Genomic DNA, 27,408 nt, shown 5'->3' on the forward strand with positions numbered 1-27,408 from the left:
TCGGGAATTGTTTTGAGACGGTTCACAACTTTAGGGACATGAAAAGTAAAAAGTTAGGTGGATAGTAATACACACTGCTATCATAGGAAGATGAATAAATGAGTGAAGCAAATTGCAGTGACATAAGCTAGAGCCGTTAGGCAGAACTGTTTCTGTTGGGTTGTGAAGAGCCTTTTTCGCGCATTTTTGTACCCTCAACCCCAGAAAAAATGTTCATTGTACTTGCCATATATCTGACATGCTCGAAACGCATTGTGGCAATGCCAAATTTATAGCGAAAGCTAACTTTAAAGCAAAACCTGTGTGGTCCGGTCCGTACCTTAGTATGCAACCGACGTGGACCTCTCGGTCACGTGACTGGAGGGTGCATCATTGTGGGCGATACAGATGTCACCCATAACGTCATTGCAGTGAAGTGAAGCAGCACTTGGTGCACAACTAATGGATCCTGTGGGAAGGGCGGACGGAAATGAGAGAAGGCACTAGCATTGCATAAATGATCAGTAAATATTTGTTTGTCAACAGCGTTTTCTCAACTCGTTATAAGCCTGGTAACGTTAGCCAAAAGTTTTTATTTATTAAGGTTACTCAAAATTAAGGTTTACTCATTGTGACCATCGTTGAAATGAAGGGTCACAGAAAAATTTTATTTTTTACTTATTATTAGCAACGTTAATCACAAGTCATGTATAATCCCATTGCAGCATTTTAGATACTTTCCTATGCTGTTATTTAGTCTGCATGCACTAAGTTAAAAATTGATGTCCTTTTTATCTTTGCATGACTAGGCGACTCGATTACTTACTGTACAGTAAGTATTTGATGCATACATGACATGTAAGCTCGTTGCAGCATTTAAGATACTCTTCTACGTCTTGTAATTAGTGTGCATGCGTTTTTAAATTCGGGAAGGGGACGTATTTTTTATGTTTGCATGACTAGGCGACTTGTTTATTCAGTGTACAAGTGTGGCCACTGTTAGAGGTAACATGGAGGACCACGGCAATCTTGCAGCACATGCGCAATCAGTGCCAGAGGTGGAGATATCTGCATGTCGTCCGCAATAGTTCCTCCCACTTTGCTGAGTGCGGCGAAAGTACAAAAACAATCTAGCCACGGTGCTGTAACAAAACATATTCTGACAGAGTTATCAAAGGACGCATTGCTGCACACTGAAAATTTTAAATACGCTTCCACTTCTGGAGGGTCATTTTCATTACAGAGGTTCGCATTCAGCATTCTTATCCTTGCAAAGGAAAAAATCGCACATGCAATGTTGATTTAGTGAATCCATGCTTCAGATTTATTAGGAGATAAATTACAAAACAGTTAAAATTGTTGAATGCATCTTGCACGCGTGCCTCAATAACTCAGTCCGAATACTTTAACAGTGTGCCGTGGCTCCAGTGCTTTCGTACATGTGCCGCAAGATTCCCGCGGCGCCCGTCAGTGCCCACAGAGCGTGGCTATGCACTCTGTGTCACCTTTAAGAGGGGCTGTGCCTGTACATTCATGGACAAAGGAAACGATAACACGAAAATATGAACCAGAACACGCAAAATCAAAGAATATGGATAGGGGGATGAAATAATGGCTCGCTAGTGGTATACTTGGAAAGACACATTTTCAATCTTTGCTACTGTAATATAGCCACACGACAATTTCATTTGCACAGAAAGAAATCGCGTTATTTCTTTGTTCTGATTCTTATTTTCGTCATTGCATTTCATTTGTCCATGACTGTACAGTTATGTGTGGTGGCAAATATAGCTATGAGACACATGAGCAGTTAGTGAACCAATCAGTGTCTTAATCGCCAATAGCAAGTTCACCGGTGCCATAGAGTTAGCTTTCAATCAGGAGTCGTGGGTCACCGTTCATTATAATAATTATCTTGGCATTGTCAGTTAAAAAAGTCACTTGGTCGTGTAGGTGTGCATCTAAAGGTATAGCCTCCCTCAATTCTTTAATTACCAAATTATTTTCTAATGAACGATATAATATCAACATCTTCCTTATCTGCCTAATTGTTTAATACAGTTTTTTTCCAAGTGAGAATGAACACGTAACATTTCTGTACATTGAGTTTCGTGACATTTATGTACCTAGATAAAAATCCAAAAATTATTCCAGAAACACATGCAGGCAGATCAGCACCTTTGGACTGGTCATGCAGGTCCTTGGGAGGTGGAAGGTTGAAAGTAATAAGTGAGGAATAATTTTTATCTTCCATTTCCTATTCTTTTTAACTGCAAAATTTTGTTTTGAAGCTTATGGTCAGTGTCTGCTTTATTCCTGGTTTCTCAGAGAAGGGCGTTTTCTTTTTTCTTCTTGGTTATCTCGTGGATTTTTCACCGAGGTGCCAAGTCCGCTACGTTTTAGGTGCCACCGTATACTGAACTGTCTGACTGCCCTTGAAAACTGCCCGTTTGCTTGCTGCAATTACCAGCAGGCTCTCCGGGTAACCCAGTCATTCATTTTGCCACCTTCCTCAATGCTGTTTTTACAGTTTTGTCCCATGAAGGAACAAAGATGTGCGTCATCATCACGGCCTGGCTTAGTTGCATAAAAAGGGTTGGCGCTTCCTCCTTCCAGCTTCCATTGTCTCGCATCTCAAAGGGAACGTCGAAGGCCTCACACTTCTTAGAATGTGCATAAACATCGAAATTAGCGAATCACAAGAAAGGAGTCGGGCATTGCTGACGACAAAAGTGTGTGTGCGTGCGTCTGTTTGTGTGCATGTGCTTGTGTGTGTGTGGGGGGGCGAGGGTATCAGTATATATATATATATACACAGTAAAACCTCGTTACAAGAGACACTGTTACAAGAGTCACATTTGAATGAAGACTGTTTGGTCAGATTCCCTATGTTCACCATGTTAGCAAAAGTGCTTACAAGAGACCTTGGTTACAAGAGACACATTTCCTGGGTCCCTTGAGTGAGTGTCTCTTGTAACGAGGTTTTACTGTATAATATTTTTCTAACAAAAGACTTTATATTTTGTTTTGCCTTGGGTGTGCTTTTAATAAGTAAGGACGTCGTAATGGTGGGGCTTGCTCGATTCTCTAGTTATCACGTATTCAGTAAAGCTTAATTGAGCTAACTTCAAGGGACCTTGCGAGGTACTAGTTAGCTGAAGGGATATTTTACTGAACTGAAGTGTGACCTGTTCTATTATTAAGGAAAAGAGGGGAAATTTAGTCTTTGCATGAGCTGTGTGACACTTCCTTCCCTGTTTGTTAAAAATTGCACCAGTATTTTGGCTAGTTTTCAGCCTCTTTTCAGTTTTTGCACGCTGTTTTGATTTGAGTTGAGGAGTAGTTAAACACCAAAGCTTTTAGTTCAAAGCATACTATAGCAGTCCACAGCCAACAGAGCTGCCATTAGATACCTCGTAGATCGGCCATAACAGAATTTAGGATTTCGTTTTGTAAAGTTAAGAATAGTACTAGAAATCTAAAGCCATATTACAGAAAATGTTTTAATGGCTGAAATTAGTGCTTAATTAAATAGGTCGAATGGCTTCTCATGTAGTGAATGTTCACTGCGCCGACTAGACGGAGACGACAGAGAGAAGACGAGACAATGCGCAACTTGCAACTAACGTTATAAGGAATAAACGCGTTTATATACAATCACCTCATCACCACGTCACGCAACTCCTTCTTCCACACGACACTTATGGGACACTTGTTTGGAATGTACAGTCATTACTATGCATCAGCATGCCTTAAAAGGTACACTTCTTTCTCAGTGAGCAGGAGGGAGGGCATACTAACACAATGAACGCCGGCACGTGGGATCTCATGTGCTTCGATAATTCCCAGAGTCCGCTGAATCCTGTGCTTACTGATAATGCTGCTCTGATCTAACAATGGCATACATCTACGGTCACGACAGTGGGCGGCCAAATGGTTAGTTATGCCAGAGTCCTTCAATGCTTTACTGGTCACGAAACTGCGGCGCTCGTTTCATATAGGGACCGCGCGCGCCACTACAGGCGCCACCGCCGCACGAAGGTCATCCAGCCGCCGCGCGTGCGGCATATTGGCCAGCTCTTGGCGTGCAAACGCTTACTGCTTTTGGTGTTTGCGCGCTGATTAAGTGTGTTTTTTTCGCAGTAGTTAGCGATGAATAGTCCAGTCATTGTGTATATCACCTGCCTTCAATGGGGTTTTATTTGTCGAAGTAAATTACCGTAGACTTCGGCCGCGAACGGCAACGGCTTCTGTGTGCTCTGGCACAAGCGCTGCGCCGCCGTGTTTACGGATTTTTATTTGCTTCTTTTCTTAAAGCAAAGTTGTAATTACCACATATACGGTAGCTGTGTAGTCACGGATAGCTGCGGGCCTATCGATCATACAATAAAAAAACTGAAAGAAACCAAGTGCGCGTCGTTCAGACTACGCTTAATAAATCCGTCGATTGCTCTGGAATGCACAGAACGCTAAAAGAGATGGCCCAATAGTATTGTCGTTTCGATGAGTGGGTACATACTTGAGAACATCTAAAAATGCTGCAGAAACGCGAAGGATCAAAACACCAAGAGATACAGGGTGTTTCAGGGAACACTTTCAAAAATTCCTGAAGGTAGGCTTTCCAAGAAAAATAGGAATTCTCTTAAGGAACAAGCTATCAGGTTCGGCGGACGTCAGCAGTTATGAGAAACATGCGAATTAAGTAGTTAATTAACTAAAACTGTCTAATGAACTTTTTAGTTAGCGAAGTTTGGTGGTTATTGCCAATGGCGAGTTTGTAGCCCCGTAGACGACGATAACCGATCAGTTTTTAAAGCAAAGGAAAATACACTCTGTAGAGCCCTGCAGCCCGCGAAAATCAACTATTTTCCCCCCATGAAACCGAAACGCAGCGCACATGGTGCGCCAGAAGTCTAGTGCAAACGCAACATCCGCTGATGACGTGTTGCAGTGACTGTGCCGCCCAATTCAAGAAGGCTCTGGTGACTCCCCACGCTAGGGAATCAGCTGATATCAACGCCATCGCCTCCTGTATTTTTTCGATGATCAACGCTCACCTTACACCACGGCTAGCGTTATCTTTTCTTTCGTTGGTAGGCGCAAGAAAGAGGCTAGCCATTGCCCACAACATGGTCGCCCGTTTCGACAGCCCTAGTGGGCGTTGGTGACAGTTTTGCTTTTCTTTTTTTTATTATTGTCTTGACCACATCTGACGTGGCTACCAGACGTGCAAGATGTGAAACGTCACCATCCGTTCATTTTTTTTTCGTGAGGTTTATCTGCTGTTCGTTTATGATCGCTGCGTGTTAGAAAGCGCATCAGACAAAGGAAAGGTTTGTTTGCTGGGCGAGGAGGGCTTTCGCAGCTGTGGCTGCATGCTGAGGCTTCCTAGCTAGGGAAAATTGAACTTACATGTGGAATTGGCCGCCACATTCATTGAAACACATCACCAGCCGACGTTGCGTTCGCTCAAGACTTCCAGCGCTCTTCGAGCGCCGAGTTTCGTTTTTGAGCGAAAAACAACGGCAGGTTTCCTCGCGCTACAGGGCTTTAAACACCGACTTTTTCGTTGTTTTAAAAACTGATATGAAATCGTCTTATCCGGGGCTACAAAATCACCATTTACAATAACCACGAAACTTCGGTAATTAAGAAGTTCATTAGTAGAGTTTAATTACCCACCTAACTAATCCTTGATACTATCTGGCGTCCGCCGGATCCAGCAATCTCCTTCTGAAGAGGGTTTCTTTTTTTCTTGAAGAGCCTATTTTTAAGAATTTTTGAACGTGTTCGCTGAAACACCCTTTATATGTTGCACCATGTGTCTTTCTGCATCCACGCTTTGCAATACTTGCAAAAACAGGAAGCGAAAAAAGAACAATAAAACTGATTTTATCACACGCAACAAAAAAATTCATTGTTACGAAGGGAGACAAAAGAGCTTGGTCCAGCGTACAAAAATTTATTTTTTCGCGCTGCGATGTGCAGCACACGGAGGAAACAGAATATTTCCACGTAGCCAAGAATGAAGCAAAGCTTTTCTGAATGCAGCGAGCTAGCGATCTCCTGCACTACAAAAGACTAGAATGAAACACAAACGTCCAAGAAGCAGTGTGACGTACACAGATGAACGTCGATAAAGTGAGTTGCGCGGCGTTTGCTATGCATGCATTACTCTCGGAACGTTATTAATTTCAGATCCATGGAAATACGATCGAGAGCATTGTCGAAGAAACAAAAAATCAAGTTAGCGACAAGGTGGCACCCTTTCCATATCAAACAATATTGCCCGACGGGACGTACGACAAACAGAGCAAACGCGAGATAAGAAACCGGAATCGCCCACGCGCGGTTACAGAACAAACAAAACAAACCCTAAGGGATAATTCGCGGAAATATGAAAAGTAAAAGCCCAAGGACGTCCCAAAGCTTTTTTACACGCGAGCCTGAGTGCAAGGTAATAGAAGTTTGCAAACAGGTAATGAAGCACCGCTACAACCTGACTTATATGACAAAAATCCGGCTTTAAGTTAGCCTTGTACAATTCTAGGTCCACGATACTCTCAAAATGGTACATTGCTTTTTCCATTCTCACACACAGTGCATTTCCACACACTGTCGCACACTTATTATCGAAGCTGAAATATCCCGTTGCTTGCATTGGAATGGCGCCCCTCCAATTCTCACGTAGCTGCCCGTCGCTCGGTCAACAGAACAAGGAAACATTTTCTGTGGTATCGATGTACAAGGAACGACATCCCGGGATGCAACACATGTTCGGCATCGTCGTTGTACTTAAGTCGCATCACGAGAGCGGGATATGCACGTTACATTTTTTTCCCGCACAAAACAAACACAACTCGCCGCGGCTCCGCCGTTCGAGCCAGCGCAACGCCGCCCGCGGAGTGACCTCAGTAAGAGGGTGGCGCCACCGCGCGGCGGCCAAACGCAGCATAAGAAGCTCTCCCATTGAGTTACGGAGCAGTTTCGTGACCAGTAAAGCATTGAAGGACTCTGGTTATGCCGTTACACACATTGTTGGCATGCTCATGTAGTTGTTCATTGAGGCACTGCCCCTCTGCCTAATATACCTCTTGCCACAATTGAATGGGATGATGTAGACCATGCTCGCAATACATTCTATGAAATTGACCTTTTGCTTGATATGACAAGCACGTTTGTCCGTGGTACCATAACTCCTCTTGCATAAGGTGACAAGTTTTTGTGGCGCTGAAAAAGTAATGTGTACGTCAGCTTTTTTTACAATTTTTTTAAGCCGGTGGGAAACACCATGCTTGTACGGAATGACGGCATATTATTGTTTACTCTTTTCTTCTTTCTGTTGCGGTCTACGTCATCCCATTCAATTGTGGCGAGAAGTATATCAGGCAGATGAGGCGTTGCCTCAATTAACGGCTACGTGAGCACGCCAACAATGTGGCCATTTGGCCGCCCACTGTTGTGACCAGGGATATATGCGGTTGTTTGATCAGAGCAGCGTTATCGGAAAGCACAGGAGCCAGCGGACTCTCGGAATTATCGAGGCTCATGAGATCCCACGTGCCGACGTTCATTGCGTTAGTATGCCCTCCCTCGTACTCACTGTGAAAGAAGTGTACTTTTTAAGGCATGGTGATGCATAGTAATGACTATACAAACACATGTCCCATAGGTGTCGTGTGGCAGAAGGAGTAGCGTGACGTGCCGATGTGGTGATTGTATATAAATGTGTTTATTCTTAATAAAGTTAGTTGCAAGCTGTGCATTTTCTCATTTTCTCTCTGTTATCTCCGTCTAGTCAGTGCAGTGAACGTTCAGTATGATTTACTAACTTGCCCAAACCTATAACTTGTTAAGTCTCATGCAGAATTAAAAAGTCAATTAAAATGGGAAGTTGTTTTTGAGGGTGTTTATTTGTGTGAAGTTAATTTAGATTCAAGTTCAATAATAGGGGGTCATGAAAAAATAGTGTGGCGGAGAACATATGTAATGTTTAGGGAAATGTTCGTGCTTGCATTTAGTAGCATGTAGTAAGTAAGCATTTCATAATCAGATTTGTTGCCTCTAGTTTTAACGTACTTCTGTGGTGATATATTTATTGACCAGCTGTGCAGAAGGGGGGGTAGTTGATAATTATTTTCTTTGATGGTTCACCAAGAGGGTTCAAAACTCTTTGGGGTTTTAATCCTGTGCAGTCCGGACCTTTTACCCAATTTCTGGATGTTCTGGTCCGCAACTTTTTTGCCAGTTTCTGGCGCCGCAAAGAAAACCACGAACTGTGCAAGAAACACTCACAGGATACTTATTTTTCTTTTGCATGGTGCTTGCAAATCCTTTACAAAAAAAAGTCTGAACTACTAGTGCAGTCTGTTATTGGATTTGTGCAGCCATCAGCCTTCGTGCTGAGGAATCGCAGAAGTATTTTATCCATGTTCTCCTAGAGGGCAACACTGCCCTTGCTTGAATGACTTTGTATGACTTCGTAGGCAGTCCTTCACAGTGTCTAGTGCCATTTTGTGTTACGGAAAGCTGGAGGGAAACAATAGAGAGAAATGGCCAGCTTGGCAAAAAAAGAAAAACACTACCTTGGAGATCCTCTATAACCATCCCCTCAGTTTCATGCATCAGCAAAGAAGGTGGCCTTCTTATCTTGCCCATCTTGAACGGTTCAGCATTTGTGTTATGTGAATGTTTTGCTGTTTGCTTCTGCTTATGGCTTGGGCATCAATGCTGATCCCAACATGGTCAGGGAATAAATGTTATGTTGCTGATATGCCCTGGGATTTGTATTTGTCCCTCCCTCTTCATCTTGTTTTTTTTTTTTTTTTTTTTTGCCACTTTTTCTTGCACTCAGTGGCCAAACAACTAGCTTAAAAGAATGTTATTGCCAATTATTGTTTGCACTTCTCTCTAATGTACCAAAGGACTGCTGTTTTGACAATTGTTTTTTACCCACATGCACCAAGCCTGTGCAAGGCTTGGTGTATGTGGTAGGGGGCTGTTTCACTCCTTCCCATGCACGCACATATGCACAGATTTTAAACGGGGAAGGGGGGGGTGGGGGTGGGGGGGGGGGGGGGCTGAATGGACAAGGCCACTGGCTCTGGCCATCATCCAATAATGACTATCAACAATTATTTTGTCGTGATTCACCATGCTTACATGTCTTAGACATCTGCTCTACAACTGGGCACATTCGTTTTGCAGTCCCCCTGAAAAATAACAAAAATGGACAAAACAGACGGTGATTTAAGCATCTCAATTGTACCCTGAAGTTCTTTTTTTTTTAATTTGTATTCATTTTTTAATATGATATTTTCTCTCCTTAACATATTTTTGCTACCCTTGTTTGTTTAAGTGCACCTGCCGCTTTTTTCTGCATGTACCCTTAATATCCTGCTCCAAATTATTTTTTAGTCCCCTGCACGATTAAACTGTTCTGTTTTACTTTAAATGCCCGACTAAAGACATCTCAACTGTAGTGATTTCACCGTTTGTGTGGCTCCAACAGCATGACCACGTTGAAAAAAATTTTAGGGAATAAATGAATGCTAATAAGATTTGAGCTTTTCTGAAAAGGGGCTGGTTTATCTGTTTGTCTGAAATGCCCAATGCACAACTTCCTCATCTTTCATATTTGGAGTAGACGTACCAATGCAACAGTAGTGAGTTCCCGTATTGAATGCGAAGTTATTTTGCCCACTATCTGCTGGAAAACTAAAATAGATGTCATGTAGAGCGCTGGTATTGAAAAGGCAGATGGTAGAATTTTTTTTTTTTTTTTTGTGTGTGTGTATGTGTGTGTCCTCAGTGTCATTTCATTTTTCAATCCTGAGGATGTCAACTGTGTTTGAGCAACATTAAGTTTGATCATTTTGGACTTGGCGGGACTGCGTGAATTTCTGCAAAAAGGATTGAAATTTTGCTTCTGAGTGTGCCAATGTTGTGCCCTAGTGCCTGCAAAACTTGGATGCGCGGGTGGGTGCCAGTTGCAGGAAGAGACGTGGTCCATGCACCACCTGGGCACGGCGGGCATTGTGGTCCAAGTAACGGGCACCAACTGGCCCCGGCCCTCGTACACGCTGCTCGTGACGGGCCTATGCCGCTTCCATGTCGATGGCCTGGTCCAGGAGTCGCCCTACCCTGTGGCCAACGTGTCGCAGCTCGACAACATGCCTGGCGAAGAAGGCGGTGAGCGAGATGGGCGGTGCTTGCCTTGTGGCTGGAGTTTTGGCTTCTCGGGCACCTGGCATTTATTCAGACCGTAAATTGGGCGTGCGTGCACATTTTTCGGCGTACATGTAAAAACAGAGACAGGCTACCTGCACGTAAAATTCGAGACCCTGGAATTGGGGAAGCAAGTATGGTAATGTAAGGATATCACGAGCAAAAGTTTTGGATTTAGAAGCTCATCGCGGTGCCCAGGTTACATTCTGGAGGGAACATTTCGGCTACAAGCACAACGCAAGTTCTTTCTGCAACGAACGTGTTAGTAAAGTGAACTGCTGTTGTGATTTAGCTCTCTAGCAGCTAACCTGTACGGAGTTTGAGCAAATTTCTCAGGTTAATTTATTTTGAACTTCCAAAATCAATCGGCAAAAGCCAGGCTTCACGTGCTCACCTTTGACATGCCCATTATGCTAGTGGGATATTTCACTGTGGATGTGCCTCACAGCCTGATGCAACCTGACGGCTGTCCTCTGTGGTCGAGCGGTTTGGGTTGGTGTGTTGCTACGCAGACGGTAAGACTAAGATGCCTAAGAGGCGGGAAGCAAACGCACAGCCTCGTTAGTTCACTAGAGAAAAAACTTTAGTTCTTTATAGTTTCATTCAGCTTATTAACTAGGAAGTATGCTCAGTCACAAATTACAAACAGACTTATTTTGTTTCGTGCACTTTTTGGGCTGCGCCCAGCTCCACTAGTATTCCTTCTTCACACAGTGGAAGGGCACGGAACTTTTTTTATCGCATGATGGCCACTCCACTGCGGAGCGTATTTAATTTCTTCCTTGTACCTTTTGTATCCTTGCTGCGTAGGTGTTTTGAGATGACATGCAAGGCAGATGGCATTTGAAATTTTCAGTGTCATTTGAACTGCAAGGAGTTCCATTCCGCTTATCCACAAGACAATCCTCAATGGCAGTTGAAAGCTTCAGTTATCGCTCACTATGTTTTGGTGTCGCTACTGCTTCCATTTTTCCTTCTCGTAACTTAGCAAAAACTCTGCACTACGGAGTTAATTGAGCCAGGAAAACACCATTTTTCATAGTAAAGTTGATCACAATTAATATATAAGGAGTTTTGTCTATAAATGGTAATTAATTTCGAGAATTCAGCTATGGTTAGGAACATACTGTTTGTTGTCTGCCCACAGCAGCCCTTCGTTGTTCAGCTTTTTGTTTCATCGCTTTTAGCTTTCTGTCTTGCTGTCTAAAATTTTTCAAGGGCATGCTCTTTGAAATGTAAATTTATTTCTGAGTTTTTTTTTTTTCTTATAATTTTGGCATTAAACGATGTGCACGAGGGTTTGGATCTGTGTTTCTAAGGTAGTTGAAAGCCTCAAAGGTTGCTGGCACGACTAATCCTTGAGTTCGGACGGCATCTCAACCCAATGTCTTTGAAAAACATAGTGTAGCAGCTCAATGCTGCCATTTCAGTTGAAGGATGTGTGGTTCCAAGGCCTCGGAAACGCCCGTGTAGCAGGGGTATTAGAAACAGACAGTGTCAAGGCCAAGGTAAAGGCGAGCATAAATTGGGGTGCTATTCATGGCGGCCTAGTTTGCTGTAATTAGAAATTTGTCTGTCTGTGGCTAGACAGGATTGCTTTATGTTGAGCTAGCCTTCCCAGAAGCAATGACGCAGTGTTATCATGGCCATAGGATAAACACAGTATCGAGGCCAATATATATACGTATCAGAAGTTGGGATTCAGTGCTGCACATTAGTTTAAACCACCCCACAGGGATTCTGAACCACCCCACAGGGCGCTGAAAGGTTGTATTCATGGGGCTTGTTATATTTCACCTCATTTAAAAATAGATCCTTTGCGACTGGCACTTGAACCCTCAACCTTGTGCACAGCTGCACATGTTTACAGGGTATTAGACCCCTGCAAAGGGGCGGAATGAACGAAAATAAATGGAGCAACGTGCTCCAGAGTGGGTGCCAACCACCATCCCATGGAGCAAATGTACACCAACAACCGTGCGAGCGATTGTAGTGTGGGCAAGGCAGTGTACGCATAGATATGGACAGGGCAGTGTGTTCTGTGTTCTCTCTGTCTGGCTATGCTACCTCTTCACAAACGCAACAGTTTTATTGCTCTCTTGTGAAATCCAGTGCTGTCTAGCCAGTCAGTGTGGTTGCTTGAATCCCCATGAAATCCAGTGCTGTCTAGCCAGTCAGTGTGGTTGCTTGAATCCCCAGGCGAAGGGAGTAAACGGGCTGAACTGTATTCTCCTGGAAAGTTCTAGATGCCAACAGTCACAGGGTCCTTTTCGAAGTTTGAAGTGAGCAGCACTGGTTGTTAATGTCAAATTTTTCTCCTTTATAGAAGTGGACATGGATGACTATGATGCAGAGTTAACTGCACTGATGAGTCAGTTTCGGGAGCAGGCTGTCAAGTTAATCGATATGCTCGACTTGTCCATTCCTTCCATCGTCCGACTTAAGGTGAGGAAGTCGTTACTCTTTTGCCCTTGTCGAGTTTGTTCTAAACCGGCGTGATAGCTATGTTTGTTCATTTTTCTTCCAGCGTTTGCTTGCCTCAGTCCCCATTCACACTTTGCCAGACATCTGTGCTTCAATTGTAAGAGCAACTCATGCTGAGCGACTTCAAGTTCTGGACGCAGTTGATCTGGGTGAACGCTTTAAGACGACACTTCCTCTATTGATACGGCAAATTGAAGTAAGCGAAGTGCCGCCACATTATTGCATGCTACTTTTTCTTTTTTGGCATTGTAAGTTTATTGACTTAAGCCTTCTTGTTTTTTCTTGCTGTCCTGATCATTATTTAGTCAGAAACGTTCTAGCACTATGACTGTTTCACAAATTCCAGTTTAACGACTTGCTTATGACTAGATTATTTGAGTGAATTTTGTTTCACTGCTGTTAGAAAACCTATTCAGAAGAAACTGCCTTGTGGTCTAGTTACTTGTGGTCTAGTTACTTGCACCACCAACAAAAAGGGCTGCACCAGTGTGAAAAGACGATACAGTGGCGCTGTATCCTTCTGAGCACAGTTGGTACACATCAGTGCTGGAATCATTACACAGGTTTTCGATAAAAAAAAGAATGGCTCCATTTTGCGTAGGGAGCAGTGGCATTTCATCATACTTTTCTCGAACATGAGAAATGGCATAATGAGAGGGGATACTGTGATTATGCGGGACTGGGGAATTTCACCCTGCCCTTCTCTAGGTTCGGGTATGAAATGAGGAGCCGGAGAGTTGGATCGAGGCTCAAGTAATGCTTCCAGCACTAAAAAGATATTGTTTATTTTCATTTGAAAGAGCAGCACCTTGCTCATTGTAGAAGCTGTTCAATGTACCGTTCACTGACAGATCACTGTTGTAATTCGCATGCTGGGATTTTTCTTCCCCCTTTTGTTTTTGTTTTCGAAGGGCCTTCAGTTCTATCACCAAGCCAAAAAAGATGGAAGCACATCGCGTACTTTTCAAATGGAAAAGATTGGGTCACCACATCACCCGAGGCAGCAGCTAGACATCGACGATGATGATTTTGAAGAAGGAGATGATGTTGCCTTACTGGAGAAAAAAATAAAGTAGGCATGTGTTTGCTTTATTATGCTGCAAGGAAATTACGTTTGCATTTCCTTTATCCTTTGTGTGCATGGTACGCCACATGGTATTTTGTATAATAAATACTCAAATTTTCAGGTTTTAATGCGCCGAGCTGCACCTGGGATGTGGGGCGGGCCATAGTGAGGTGCTCCAGAGCAGGTTAGACCAACTGGGGATCTTTAACATGCACTGAAATCTTGACACACAGGCTTTTCGTTTTTTTCCTCCATCAAATGCTGTAATCAAAATGCCATCCCACCCTGTTTGTTTGCAGCAATTATGCTGCAGAGCTTCGCAGGCGCTCAGGCATTGTGACTGGGAAGGAAAAAAATAATTTATAAGCCGTTCTCTGTGGAGGTAAATGACCAGCAAAGCTCCCCATGACAATGACATCAGCACTGAGCTGGCCTTTTCAGTGTTCGGACTTTCCAGGGTTACGCACAGCTAGCTTTTTTTTTTTTTTCGAGGTTTTGTTTTTCTGTTCAAGAATGTTCTTATAGAAAGGGGAGAAATGTGTGCATCAGTGATGTAGCTTGACTAGAATGCAATTAAAGTATTGTATTTCAGTGACGCTGAAAAGAAAATTGAGAACCTAATTTAGGTGCTTATTCTTTTTTATTCTGCTTCGTCCCTGCTCTCCCCCCACCATGTGCACCCGCACAAGAGGGTTAGATGCATGAGTTCGTTGGCTGAAGTGGGCCCAAGGCTAGAAGCAACTTGGGCAAATATTTCTTTGAAAATGTTGACTTGTAATGGCACTTCTGACACTTTCCAAAACGCTTTCTTTCCAAAAGGAATATGGGTATTACATGCCAAACAGGAGTACTTTCATGCTGATATTGTGGTGTTACTCATTGAAAAATAGTGTTGCAAACAGCGTAATGACCTGAATATAGCATAATTGCAGATATGCCTAGTCTTGTCTCGGTTTGTTCAGTTCATATATGTAGATATATATTTTTTCTTTTTGGCACTCTTTGCTCTTCACTGGCTTTGCCCCATAAAACCTACAAGGATCGTCATCATCATCCAGTCCATATATTTTATAATGCCAAGGTAACTGCGTTCAAAAGATGTATAACTAGCAAACCATTGGCTACATTGGACGAAGTTCTAAGAAAACTTTGCCCATTCGAACATTGCAATAGACTTGCATAGCTCCAAAGTGGAATGTTTGACTTACACTTTACACGGACTTTAGCCATGTCTCATTATTCTATTAATGTCTAGGCACAACTTTCTACAAAATGGACGCTTTGTAGTGAAACAATAAAAGCAGGGTTCAATTTCTTGTTTTTTATGGTCAAGCTTTGGCGAGAGGGGTCCACTTTGAGGCCAGTAGTAGTGAGGAAGCAAAAAGAGCAGGTGTCCTTCTCCAGAAATTATCGATCCTGCTATTGGAAGTCAAGAGCTTAAATAACGGCAAATGTGCTGACTTGCTGTTTAAAATGGCGGGAATCATAGAATAAGTTTGTTTGTACCATGCAGAAGTGGCTTCAGACATCTGTTTGGGGAGGGGTGATTTCTCCAAATGTGATGGGACAAGATGCTCGCTATAATCCTCAATGGGACATATGTTCACCCCCTCTCTCCTTTGTATCCACCTCTTAGGGGAGTCAAAGAGTGGTCTTGGCATAAAAGTAGGGATGGCACATCTAATTAAAATCTTGGAATATTTATCTCAGCTGCATGAAGCCTGCATATGCTGATGCTGCTTTTCTACTACAGTGCCTGTGCGACATCTGCACTTTAAATTGCCATGATTGAGTTATTCTTAGGGTTTTTGCCTGGTATGCCTAGTAGGGAGCAAAATGTAATGAGTAGTGTATTATTTCGCAATATTTTTAGTGATTTTGTTAGAGTTCAGTGAGTGTCTTATTAATTTCTTATTTGGCATACTGTGGGTACAATGAACTTCTTTTGTTAGATTGTTTGATTACATTGTTGCGAACTTCTGTTGCAGTCGTAGCTTACTGTTTGGTGGATAACGTGTGAAAGGTTGTGGAGAGGGAAAATGGTTGCAGTGAATTTCACCTCCCCTCCCTCTTTCTCTACTGAGAAAAGAAAAAGAAAACAAATTTATCGGAATGAATTCTCCCCACATATCTGCAATATTCATTGAATTCATCAGATTTTTAAATAATGTTGTGGTGTAAATTGGGTTATTTTCAAAATGGGTTGCACATAGACATTGCCTTTTGAGAATGCAAGGGTGCATGTTTTGATGGCAAAATCACTATGTTCTATCCAGGGCAGCTGAGATGCCTGATCATGCGAGAAAAGTGGCCACAAAAGAATTGCAGGTAACCCGTCAAATGTCTCCCAGTTTGTCCTCTACTGAGCCCAGTGTGATGCGGCTGCATGGGGCGTGGGAGGGTCACTTTTAAGCCCTTGCGGTCCGGAACCTTTACCCACTTTGCGGTTGGCCTGGTCCGAAACTATTTTGCCAGTTCAATGCACTGCGAAGAATAACACAAACTGTGCAAGAAAAACTCACGGGATAATTATTTTTCTCTTGCATTCTGCTTGCAACTCCTTTACCGATATTTGAGCAGCGTGCGAAACCGATCGAAGCATTCTGCTGGGTGCAGGCCAGGGTTGTTACTTCAGGTTTTGCAGAAAAGCACAGTTTCCCTTCTGCTTCCTTTTGTTTTTCTATGGCTACAAACAGCACACTTTTTCCTTCTTTGGCCCGGAAGCTTGTAAATGATATGGCTCGTCCCATCTTGCCTTTCCTTGCACTCCATACGTGCAGACGGGCCCCGTTTTTTGGCTCGAGCCCTCATGTCACCCACCAGCTGCTGGGTGAGGTTGTGGCGGTACTGCAGGTGTCGCTGCGATTTTTCACCGTGGTTCTGCAATTGTGTGCACCTCAAAATAAGACTATTGGCAATGGAAACCTCTGGCAGCCACAAAAAAAGCTTTCGCTACCATTTCATTGTCTTCAAAAAGCGTAGCTCGCACAGTAATGATCCACACGGTCACCTGCACTCATGTCTTCATCACTCACTTCTGTTGAGTTACTGTCATCGCTATCTGATAGAGGCACGATATTCTTTTCATCAGTGAAGTCATGCAACAACATAAAACGCACGCGATGACAAAACGGCCATGTTTTTCAGTGAACAGCGTGCACGTGAAAATGTCTGGGATCCAAAAGGCCTGTGTTGTACTATCGGCGTCAAATGAAACGCGAACACGAAAATATGAACCTGAACGCACAAATAGCGCGATTTCTTTCCATGCAAGCCAAAATGACACGTGGCCTAGTTACAAAAACAAAGTCGGGAAAAGTGGATTTCCAAATATACCAATAGCATGCCATTATATGAACTCTACGAACAGTATTTTTCAATTTTGCACGTTCTGGTTCATATTTTCGTGTTTGCATTTCATTTGACGCCGATAGTACATTGCGCTGCACCATAGTACAAAGAGGAGTAAACTTCAACAAACAAAGTTTGTTTATCCCTCAAGAGATGGCACATCATGTAATACATACAAGAAAGCATGCGCATCGCAGCGAGGAAGCGCGAAATTTCACCTTGAACACCCAAGTCGGGCAGAACCTGACAGCGGACCACTACGGCCGTGTTGCGTTTTCAGGCAGGGCCTGACAACAGACCGCAAAGGCTTATTAAAGTAGCCACCTGTACTGTCCTCTTTTTTTTTTGTTTGTTTTTAGGGCTCATTCACCATCAGTTGCAATGCGACTTTTAGTTTCACTTTGTGTTCGATAGTATGCACCGAGATCAGTATGTGGTTTGAATGTACACCCTTTGTCAAAATTTGGTGGGCCAATCTTAAGCCTTCTCGACCACAAAAAATTCAAAAAATCGGCTTTACCTGTAAATGTGACAAAAATATTTTAAGGCAGTAAGAAAGAAAGGTGTTTTCTCTAGCTTTCCTGCATAAAAAGTTTCAGCCTCGCTCGGGATGTAAGGTTGTACAGTAATTTTTTGCAGCCTGCGCATTCGCCCTTGACCCACAAAATTTTGACAAAGACTGTACATACTACACACACATACACACACACACACAATATATTAATGCCATCTTTGTCACTTGCCTGTATTTCAGAGGTTAAAGAAAATGCCACCACATATGCCTGAGCACGCCATGACGAGGAACTACTTAGAGCTGCTTACAGACCTGCCTTGGTCACACTGTTCATCAGAACTGGTTGATCTTAGCAAATCCAGGTGCGTCGCCCTAACTGCTGGCTCTGCTGAGCGCGCTTTGATCTCTTCACTCTTGGAAGTTTTCAAATGATGCAGAGGGTTCAGGGGTTGCAAAAAAAGGGCTGAACAGGGGTTTTTAACCAAGTGAACATTGTAGGTACAGTTTCTTCCCTGTGTGCCAGCTTCTTCAAGTGAAGCCACGTGTCGTAAGGCGTAGCACTAAAATCTTGGGCTGTCTTGTAAACTCACATACAAAAGATTTGGTGCTTTACTAAACCAGGTGTGGGGCAGCTGTGCCAGTGATGCCATTTTGATACAATCTCATCTTCCTGTGCCAAGCTGCACCGAATACCTGAAAAAGCCGAAAGCTGCGCCCGAGCTGTGGTAGAACAGCTTTAAAGCCAAGAATTTCTTCGCTTAGGCCGGTTTCAGCATCGAATAAAATCTGTGTAAGCCTAATGCATCTTCTCTACGTACAAAGTGGCCGGGGGGTTACTTGGGAGAAAAATGATCGGCTTTTTTTTTTTTCCAGATCTGACTTGGACGCTGATCATTACGGAATGGAGAAATTGAAAAAGCGGGTCCTTGAGTACCTTGCTGTAAGAAAACTGAAGAGTTCCCTGAAAGGCCCCATCTTGTGTTTTGTGGGCCCTCCTGGTGTGGGGAAGACCAGCGTGGGTCGCTCCATTGCTCGCTCCCTGAATCGAGAATTCTACAGGCACGTCTCGCCTTCTTATGCTTGCCACCAGGGATGCGCCTGTACCTTTTTACTTGCTATTATCTGTATGCGGCACTGAAAGTTGGCATTTCACTTTCTTGTTACATCGGTGCAGATTTTATAGGGTTCACCAGCTGTATTTGTCTGCTCCATTAGCAACATTTTAATACTCCAGACTCTAGACTCCAGGGTTTGCAATCTCTTTGGAGACATGGGCTTTGCCAAGGAACAGGTTTGTTTGTCACCTCGCTGAGGCTGAATGAAGGTTTTCAAGAAAGTTGGAAACAGTCATGGTTGTTAAACAATAGGAAGGTCTCAACAACAGAAACATTGTTTTAAAAAATGACGTCCTGAGGAAATGAACATGTGAGTTCTCATTATTAAAAAGGACAGAACTTCAGAATTTGGTATTTATGAAAAAAATTTATCGGTGCAGCAACCTCTGAAATTAAACAGCAAACCAAAGCTGAAGCATTGCTGGTCGTAGACGTTCTAATGGTGCTGTTGAGGTAAGGGCACGGAGCAAGAATAAAATAGGAGGGGAAACAGCTTCCTGGGGCAGCCTGATAACGTCACAAGCACTTGGCGAACGTCAAGTTTCCGGCATCTGGTGGCAAGCGAAGGAAGTGCGCAGTCATCGCCACGGCCGGTGAGCGTTCTGTTCGCGCCCGCCCAGTCCAACCCGGCCGCGGCATCGCGTCGGCATTTCGCCGGGCCGCCGAAACATTCAGTGGCCGAAGCGAGAGTGTGTGCGCTCTTCTGCGCTTCCCTTGGCTGAAGAGCCCGCCTTCGCGATTAATTTTCTGTCAAATTTAAATCGGCTGGTACGAGCGAATCAAAGGGGCATTTTCCTTTAATGCGTAAGCAATCTTGTGCGAGCAGCAATCCCAAAATACAAACCTGTAAACGCCAAAAAATTTAAAACCTGTAAATGCACGGCCTTATCTCACGTGCGATGCGCTCAAAGCAAGTTGAGTGCACCGGCCAATTTATGACGCGTGCACGTGCGCGCGCACTACGTCCGAGATAAACGCGCGTTCCGTCCCCGCATCGCACAGCAGCTCGAGCGCATAGCGATTCACGCCTTGTGGCGAATGCTGCAAACAACAGTATTGCTTTTAATACATTCAACCAGGTGCCACTGTTAAATTGTTCACCGCTGCAGCTGTGGAGCTCCGTAGATCGCTGTAGTTATCATTGTGACATTATCTGGTCGCTCGATCGTGCCGGCCGCAATGGGCGTTTCCTCTCCTATATATTCTTGCTCCGTGGGTAAGGGTGGTGCTCAGAAGAAACTAAAGGGGTCAAAAATTTTGGGTTCTTTATGCTGCACAAACAAAGGACACTTCATCCATGCATGCTACTGTTGCTGTTCTTGTTAGTATTGAGATGAGGACACCTGGTTCATATGTTTTGCCTATGAAGACAAAGTACAAGTTTGTTTTATTCAAAAGATTTGGTGTTTTTTAGTGCCCCCAGTGCTTGTCCAGGAGCAAACGATGCCTTATTCACTGAGAAATTAAGCAATTTAAGCCAAAATTTTGATTCTCCCTCTGAATTGGGTGTTTCATGGCATCTGCGATGACGCATACAGGGCAGGTACTTAGCGACCATTGGTATATGCTGAAAAGGGCTCCAGCAAACGGCGAAGTGCCTTGTTCGTCGTCAGTCCTCCTAGGTGGCACTGCGATACTGCTCAGGGCTGCTGCTTGCACTCACTTCGTTTTTTTTTTTTTTTTTTTTTTTTTTTTGTTACTGGATTTGTGCCTTGCTAATTTTTGTTACGGTTGATAGTAATTGTTTCGTGAAATATTGGGTATGCTCGACAAACAGAGTCGCATAAGGCATAGTCCCTTATGCGTGTTGGCCAGTGTAAGCTCAATGCACCGGATAGCTGTGCAGCTATAACCGGCATAGTGCGCACAGTACGCACTAGTGCTTCTATATTTACATGTGTGTTTATAAATCTCATTTTTCATCCCACCATTCTTACTGCTATAAAAGGAATATGCACTAAATTTAAGCGCAAATAGCTCGCTCTGCTAGCTTATAAGCCCTGCCTAACTTGGTTTGCTTATGCCGGCCGCAGCCAGTCGCCAGCTGCCCATAATACGTCATAGGTTCTAGTGCAGGAAATGAGCAAGTGGGTCGCATGGCCATTCTTTTTTTTGCTGATTGCCTAGCTTATTTCAGTGAAGTTTTCGTTAAAAGTAGTGTCAGTGTTATTCCAATGAGGCAATCTTTCGAACGAGCCAAACTTTTATTTTGTCTTCATGGCCCCTTTAAATAATGTTACTGTTCCTATTATAATTAGTATTGAGATAGGCTCAGAATTGCTATGCTGTGATTTTTTTCCTTCTTGCACACTTCTTTCTGTGCATTTGGTAATTGCAGGTATGGATTGAACGTTGGGAATTTCTATTGCAGGATATCGTTGGGCGGGGTGAGCGACCAAGCCGACATCAGGGGCCACCGAAGAACCTACATTGGATCAATGCCAGGCAGAATCATTCAAGGCCTGCGAACTGTTGGCGTGAAAAACCCAGTGTTTCTGTTGGATGAGATTGACAAAATGGTAAGATAAGCAGCAGAAAGACCACCCTTAGTCACACGGTTTTATCTGGGTCGCCTTGAAATTTGGGCGTGTGGTTGACTAGTGGTTGACTGGCGGACTATCAATGTGTTTGTCATTTATCAGGTGGCTGTTAGTTGTCATAAAAGGACACTGGACGAAATTTGTCACACTCCCATTTGTGGCTTCATTGTGCACCTGAACTCACGCAGCCCTTTATTTCACCATTCAGAGGAAGTGTAGCTATATATCCTTAGCTTATTCATAAAGTCTAGAGTATAGATGACAATGCAGGCATCCAAAGCAGTCACCGCTGGATGACCAATCCCCTGCTGCTGTCTCGCCCACCTCCTTTCGCCTGCAGCTGGACCACGCTCGCCACGCGCGCCGATGCCGCCTAGCATCAAGCACTCCGCTTGGCTACCTACACGGCGTCCCTTCCCTACCACTCCCAGCCGAAATTTTCATTAATAATACTTGCGAACGCTGCTGTCACTCCTCACATAATATACAAATGGATTCACCCTGGGACGTCACTACCCCCACGTTGTCCGCACTGTTCAGCGACTTCTATCGCGTACCTGAACCATTTAATCTGGCACTGCACTGCATTCTCAGACCATCGATATATTATCGAAAATGCACTCCCAAATGGTTCTTCACCAGCTAATCCCCCATACCATGACCCCCAATTCCTTGCCGCGCTAGGCACTTTTTCCCTTGTCTGGCTCGAGTAGTGTGAGCCGGGGCCTACAACCCACTCGGTACCTCAAACTGGACAAGTAGATCCTCAATTGGAAGCTTGCTTCACGACCCTTGAAGATTCATAAGGGTTATTCCTCCCTCCCTGCTATTCCCATTTCCCCCCTCTGGCCAACTGGCCGTCCCTTCCCAATAAAGGACTTTACTACTACTACCTCGCGAACAACCACAACGGTGTCACACCAGTTAGCAATGTAGCTTGATGCGATCACAGTATAAAAACATTTTTACTTTTGCCCAGTGAATGGTTAATATTGGCTCTTTGTCTGTTGATAAGCAGTGCATGTAGACTAAAGGTTCTCCCCCATGTGTTCATGCCAGTGTATTGTCATAGTCTATGTCACAAAATCGAAGAGGAGATGGGTGTGAAAGGAACGGCACTTTTGAGCACCCCTTTCTCATAAAAGAGTGCATGGGGATTGTCTGAAAAAAACTTATAAGATGGCTTGCACGCTCTACATGTTCAGCTGATTAGTAATCAGAAAATGTTCATACTTACTTTATTGTCTCTTTAAATTATTGATGTAGACATCTGAGTTGTTTTGAGCTTAGCATTTAAAAAGGCAAAAATCATTGGCTCCTGAAAATTGCCGGCTTCACTTCCTTTCCAAATTGGCAAATTGTCTTTTGCATCATGGAACTTGGTTGCTTAGTTTTCGCATTCCAAATTGCCGCGTTTCTCTCCAGACACCAGGCATCCATGGAGACCCCGCTGCTGCCTTACTGGAAGTCTTGGATCCGGAACAGAACTGTGCTTTTATTGACCAGTATCCTTTTCTCTTTTTTTTGTCTTTTTTTCTTTTCTTTCTTTCTTTTTTTCGGGGGAACGTCGGTAATTTAATTAAAGCTTCATGTCATCTAACCTACGTGCAGTTGTGCCACATTATCAGGAACTAGGATCGTGTTACAACATTACTTGCAGATAACTTTGCTCTAGGCCGCCAAGCTCTGATGGTGTGTTTACATCTCCTTAAAGGAACACTAAATCTTAAAAACAAGTTGCCTCGATTGATAGATTACAGTAATGTGAATATCGTTGTTTACTAATGCTGGAAATACCAGTGAAGGAATAACTAGTATAATTTCCCCATGGACTTTTCCGCACGATGATTTGTCACATCGCAAATTGTGAACAGTGAAACGGGGTGGGGCAGAGCTTGCCTAAACATTTTTATGAAAAGAGGAGAATAGTTTTTGCTTGAATAGCTTTTGCTATAAATTAGAATATTTATATAGGAAGTAACTGTAAGGGCTTTCAGAGTTAGTGCAGCTTGTTTCCTCTCGTAGCAGGGCGAATTGTTGCATTTTGCTCTTGTGGCTGCCCCTTGCTTTCCTTATCTAAATCTTTCAGCTACTTGAACATCCCGTATGATCTTTCGAACGTCCTGTTCATTGCCACAGCCAACACAGTGTCCACAATCCCGGCTGCCCTGCTGGACAGGATGGAGGCAAGTCGGTCCTTCACCTCCACTGTTCAGTCTTAAGTTCTGCAGTCTTTTTTTTTTTTTTTTTCCCTAATGTATTTTTGAACAAAACTGCTTTACCAGAAGCAGCTGTAGGTAATCCAAATGTATGTCTTTTTTTTTGTCCTGGAGGTTTTGTAGCAATCAGAGGGTTACGGCACGGGGCTTGAGGGAAGGTATTGAGTAATAAACTGTAGATTATTTTATTCTTTACTCCTGTCATGGGAAGAAAAAGAATGAGCCTGTTTTAAATGTAGATTACGGGTGACTTGATCTTGAAGCAGAATATTTCTGCCTTGAGTGAAGACCTGTCAGGGTGCTGAGGTGAAACTAAGCGAGGTGTAATGCGTGCCTGGGGAAATGCATGGCACCATGCTTGTAACCTCACAACTAATGAAACATGAATTTATATTTGATTCGTTCTGGAATGATAACAAGTTTTTTGTGGCTAACCCTGCTTATATGTAAAGACTTTGTCCATGTCAACTTGTGGCTAACCCTGCTTATATCTTGACTTTGTCCATGTCAACTTGTTCTTATCATTTCCTAGGTGGTTTCTTCTTCATGTCTTTTTATTGGTGCTGTTGCTTGCTAGTGCTGTGTACATTATGGGAAACAGCAGTGCTTGTTTGGGGTTTTTGTTGGGGAAGTTGAGTGACATTGCCGCTCGTAATTGTTTTTATGTCTGGGCAGGTAATTCCTGTGCCTGGCTACACCCACGAAGAGAAGGAACACATTGCCAGAAATCACCTGATTCCCAAGCAACTCAAGGAACATGGCATTACCAATGACATGATGCAGGTGACCACAGACGCAGTGAGGAAACTTGGTACGCTTCTACTTTCTCCCATTCACATTGACAGGCAGCTCCTTCTTTTTGTTGGGTGTGTGGGGTCTATCCTTTTTGGTTAAAACTTGATATCTTCTGTATTTGCACCACAAGTGATGCTTATAAAGATGAGACTGACTTTGATTCCTAGTTTAAAAGTGCCATCACCAGAAATATGGTTAGAAAATGGGGCTCAGCCTGAAAGGCAAACTTCTGATAAAGAACGTGCTGAACATGGGAAGCTTTGGAATGGTCTGCCAAAAGTGTCATGTACAAGGAATCATTTGATGATTACTTTATTTATTTTAGTTTAGGTAATGGCCTAAGAAAACATGCTTGATCTGTGTGGGGGGCAGTCTGTGCTGGTAGGCAGTTGAATGCTGGTCTAAAAAAGCCAGTGTCCCAGTCCTTCGGTTAAATGCTGCTTTCGGGAAATAAGATCATGACAGTGAAATCTATTCCAACAGCTGCCTGGCATACCAGGCTTTTTGTTGTGGGGACCAAGTTTTGGCTTTGCAAAAGGGGAGCACAGCTGCTTAGTGCGAGACCAAGAGAAATGTAGCAGTGTTAAAACCATGCTTGAAATCAAAGTGCCCTGGCTATTGGTCAATTTTTTTTAAATGCTGGTAACCAAGTGTTGACCCCTGTTTGTTTTCTGGGATCCTTCGGGAGGGGGGTCTTGATATTTGCGTGGAACTGCAGTTGTCAAGTACACGAGAGAGGCTGGAGTGCGGACGCTGGAGCGCAAGATCGGAGCTCTCTGCCGGGCAGTGGCTGTCAGGGTTGTCGAAAATGAGGCCCTCTGCCCCACGGCTCTTCAGCAGAACCTGCCGTCCGTGCAGAATGCAGTCGCAGTGGCCGTCACTCATCCTCCTTCGCTGCCCATCGTCATTGACGAGATGGCAGTGGAAGACATCCTCGGAGTAAGCTATTATTAGTGCCTGGAGATAGAGTTGCTGTGTGAGCCCTGCAGTCAGTACAGAGGTCACAGTCAGTATGGAGGCAATTCAAAGTTGTGATCCTCACAAGAGGCTGTGGCGGATGAGTGGGCGGTGGAGTGAAACACCGTTGTAACTCAGTTGGAGGGGTACGTGTTCTCCATCACCTGCTGTTATATTTTATGTTCATTCTGGTTCTTTTGAGAATGGAGTTGATCCATGATTCCTTGGTTACATGCTTATGTGCATTATTTTGAAGAGGAAGATATTGATTGTGGTATTCTTCACTCTCATTGTTGGTCTCTTTTAAGAGTTGCACCCTGCTGCATGAAAAGTAAACATTTTGTTGCACCAGGCAATAAAAAGGGAAACACGGCAATGATGTCAGCTGAAATCATCACCATGGTAACGCGGAAAGAAGCAGATGAGGCAAAGTAGTGCGGCATGTGTGGCAGCAGCGTTACCATCTAAACCGGTTGCGTGTTAAAACAATTCAGTCCCTTCCGGCACAGGGCAACTGAGGGTGTGCTTATGCGGCACGTTCTTCTATCGCCCACGCTTCGGAAAAGAAGCCCCCAGTGTCATGTGCTACATACACATCGTTTCATTCTGGATTCAAGAGAGCAGGGGCACCCCAATAACATTGGAAGCTTCTGCAAGATGGTGAATGTGCAAGGTCCATTGAGGGTGGAGTGCAGTCAAAGGCGTGGGAAGCCTTGCTGGAACGGTGTCGTGTCTGATGTTCCCCTTTCATCAGTGGCAGATGCCTGAACAAGTGCCCAACAGGACACTCCCACACCCTCTGAGGTTTCATCATTGTAAGGCTTGCAGGGGCTGCCCCCTGCATTTTGAGGCCACTGTGGAGTACGGTGTTTACTTAAGCTACCACGATCCCTACGCTTTCGGTTTGCTTTGTTTATTGTCCAGCTGCGAGTAATAGAAATGTTTTTGCTTCATTTATCCTGTCATAGCCTTGCTGCCTGTCATAGCCTGGAGCTCTTTCAGATAAATTTGACACGTGTGTGAGATTTCACTCGCGATATCCATGGCACTGCGCCGGTCCACAGCTCCCTGGCGTCTGGCTGAGAGGGGGTGCTTTCTTCCTTGCAGCCACCGCAGTACGACCAGGACATGGATTCGCGCCTGTTGCAGCCGGGCGTGGCAGTGGGACTGGCCTGGACCGTGGCTGGCGGGGAAATCATGTTTGTGGAAGCGTCGCGCATGGAGGGCGATGGCCAGCTCGTCCTCACTGGCCAGCTGGGAGACGTCATGAAGGAGTCGGCCAAGTTGGCACTCAACTGGCTGCGCATTCACGCTGACAAGGTGGGTCTTGGGCAGCACACTCTGTGCTACCACCCAAAGCAGTTGCAGGCATCCACAAGGGGTGGGGGAAGGGGGCTTCTCCCGTGGAAGCTTTGTGGAGGCAGTTGCTCAATGCTTTACAGGTATTTGAAATGGGAGCATACGTTGGCTGTGCTATTCCAGTAATATTTAAAGATATTTAAAATAATTTTTACAAAATTTGTTGATACTTAAGTATTTAAAAATGTGTAAATCAAAAATGACGCACATTTACATACCTCATCTTCTCACTATCTAGATACTATTTGTTACTTCCATGTTCCTTCCCACTGAGGTGAATTGTGGGGATGCCCACACCTGTAGGGCTACTTGTTACGAATTCACAGTGTGAGCAACAGACTTAACTTGACCGGCGTTGCTCTTATGGGTACATTGTGCCAGGCTATGTTGAAGTATGTAAAGAAAACCTGGAAACAAAGAACAAGACAAGAAAGTAGCAGATTTTTGTTGATGGTGTTTTTTAGTACGGGGAGCGTTACGCAACTGTTGTTTACAGTTTTTAATTCTGTGCATGGGTTCGCACGTGTGTCTGTTTCGCTAGTTTGCATCTAGCTTTTCAGCTTGTAAAAATGTAAAGCTGGTGCGGGGCGGGAGTTGCAGGTGTTGTAAGGAAAGAGTTGCAAGATGCTAAACTGAAAACTGGGCAAGTTAAGGAATATTATACATGGCGCAAAAGACTCGACTTGAGGCCAAGATTTGTTTGAAGTCCTGTCCTATGTCCTGTAAGGTTTTGAAGATGGGGAAACCTTTTAAATTGGTTTCGTACTTGATATTGCCACTAGCACTATCAGGAGACTTTTCA

The 27,408-nt window shown here is 43.9% G+C and overlaps 1 protein-coding gene across 2 annotated transcripts in view; it reads left to right on the top strand.

Annotated features, from left to right (window-relative positions):
- Positions 1-27,408, top strand: part of LOC144155046 (lon protease homolog 2, peroxisomal-like) — a 47,361-nt gene that overhangs the window by 3,595 nt on the left and 16,358 nt on the right. The window contains exons 3-15 of one of the 2 annotated variants that reach the window (XM_077686262.1): positions 9,975-10,170; positions 12,533-12,651; positions 12,734-12,886; positions 13,602-13,762; positions 16,033-16,084; positions 17,862-17,983; positions 18,495-18,680; positions 21,108-21,255; positions 22,702-22,781; positions 23,366-23,462; positions 24,171-24,306; positions 25,009-25,229; positions 26,355-26,567. In XM_077686262.1, coding sequence (XP_077542388.1) covers positions 9,975-10,170; positions 12,533-12,651; positions 12,734-12,886; positions 13,602-13,762; positions 16,033-16,084; positions 17,862-17,983; positions 18,495-18,680; positions 21,108-21,255; positions 22,702-22,781; positions 23,366-23,462; positions 24,171-24,306; positions 25,009-25,229; positions 26,355-26,567 — 1,884 coding nt within the window. Of the gene's footprint in view, positions 1-9,968; positions 10,171-12,532; positions 12,652-12,733; positions 12,887-13,601; positions 13,763-16,032; positions 16,085-17,861; positions 17,984-18,494; positions 18,681-21,107; positions 21,256-22,701; positions 22,782-23,365; positions 23,463-24,170; positions 24,307-25,008; positions 25,230-26,354; positions 26,568-27,408 lie in introns of both variants that reach the window. The other variant, XM_077686261.1, reaches the window with a different exon arrangement.

The sequence above is a fragment of the Haemaphysalis longicornis genome, unplaced genomic scaffold (genome assembly GCF_048455015.1).
Source record: "Haemaphysalis longicornis isolate Haplotype H1 unplaced genomic scaffold, Haemaphysalis longicornis Haplotype H1 scaffold_1, whole genome shotgun sequence".
NCBI lineage: Eukaryota > Metazoa > Arthropoda > Arachnida > Ixodida > Ixodidae > Haemaphysalis > Haemaphysalis longicornis.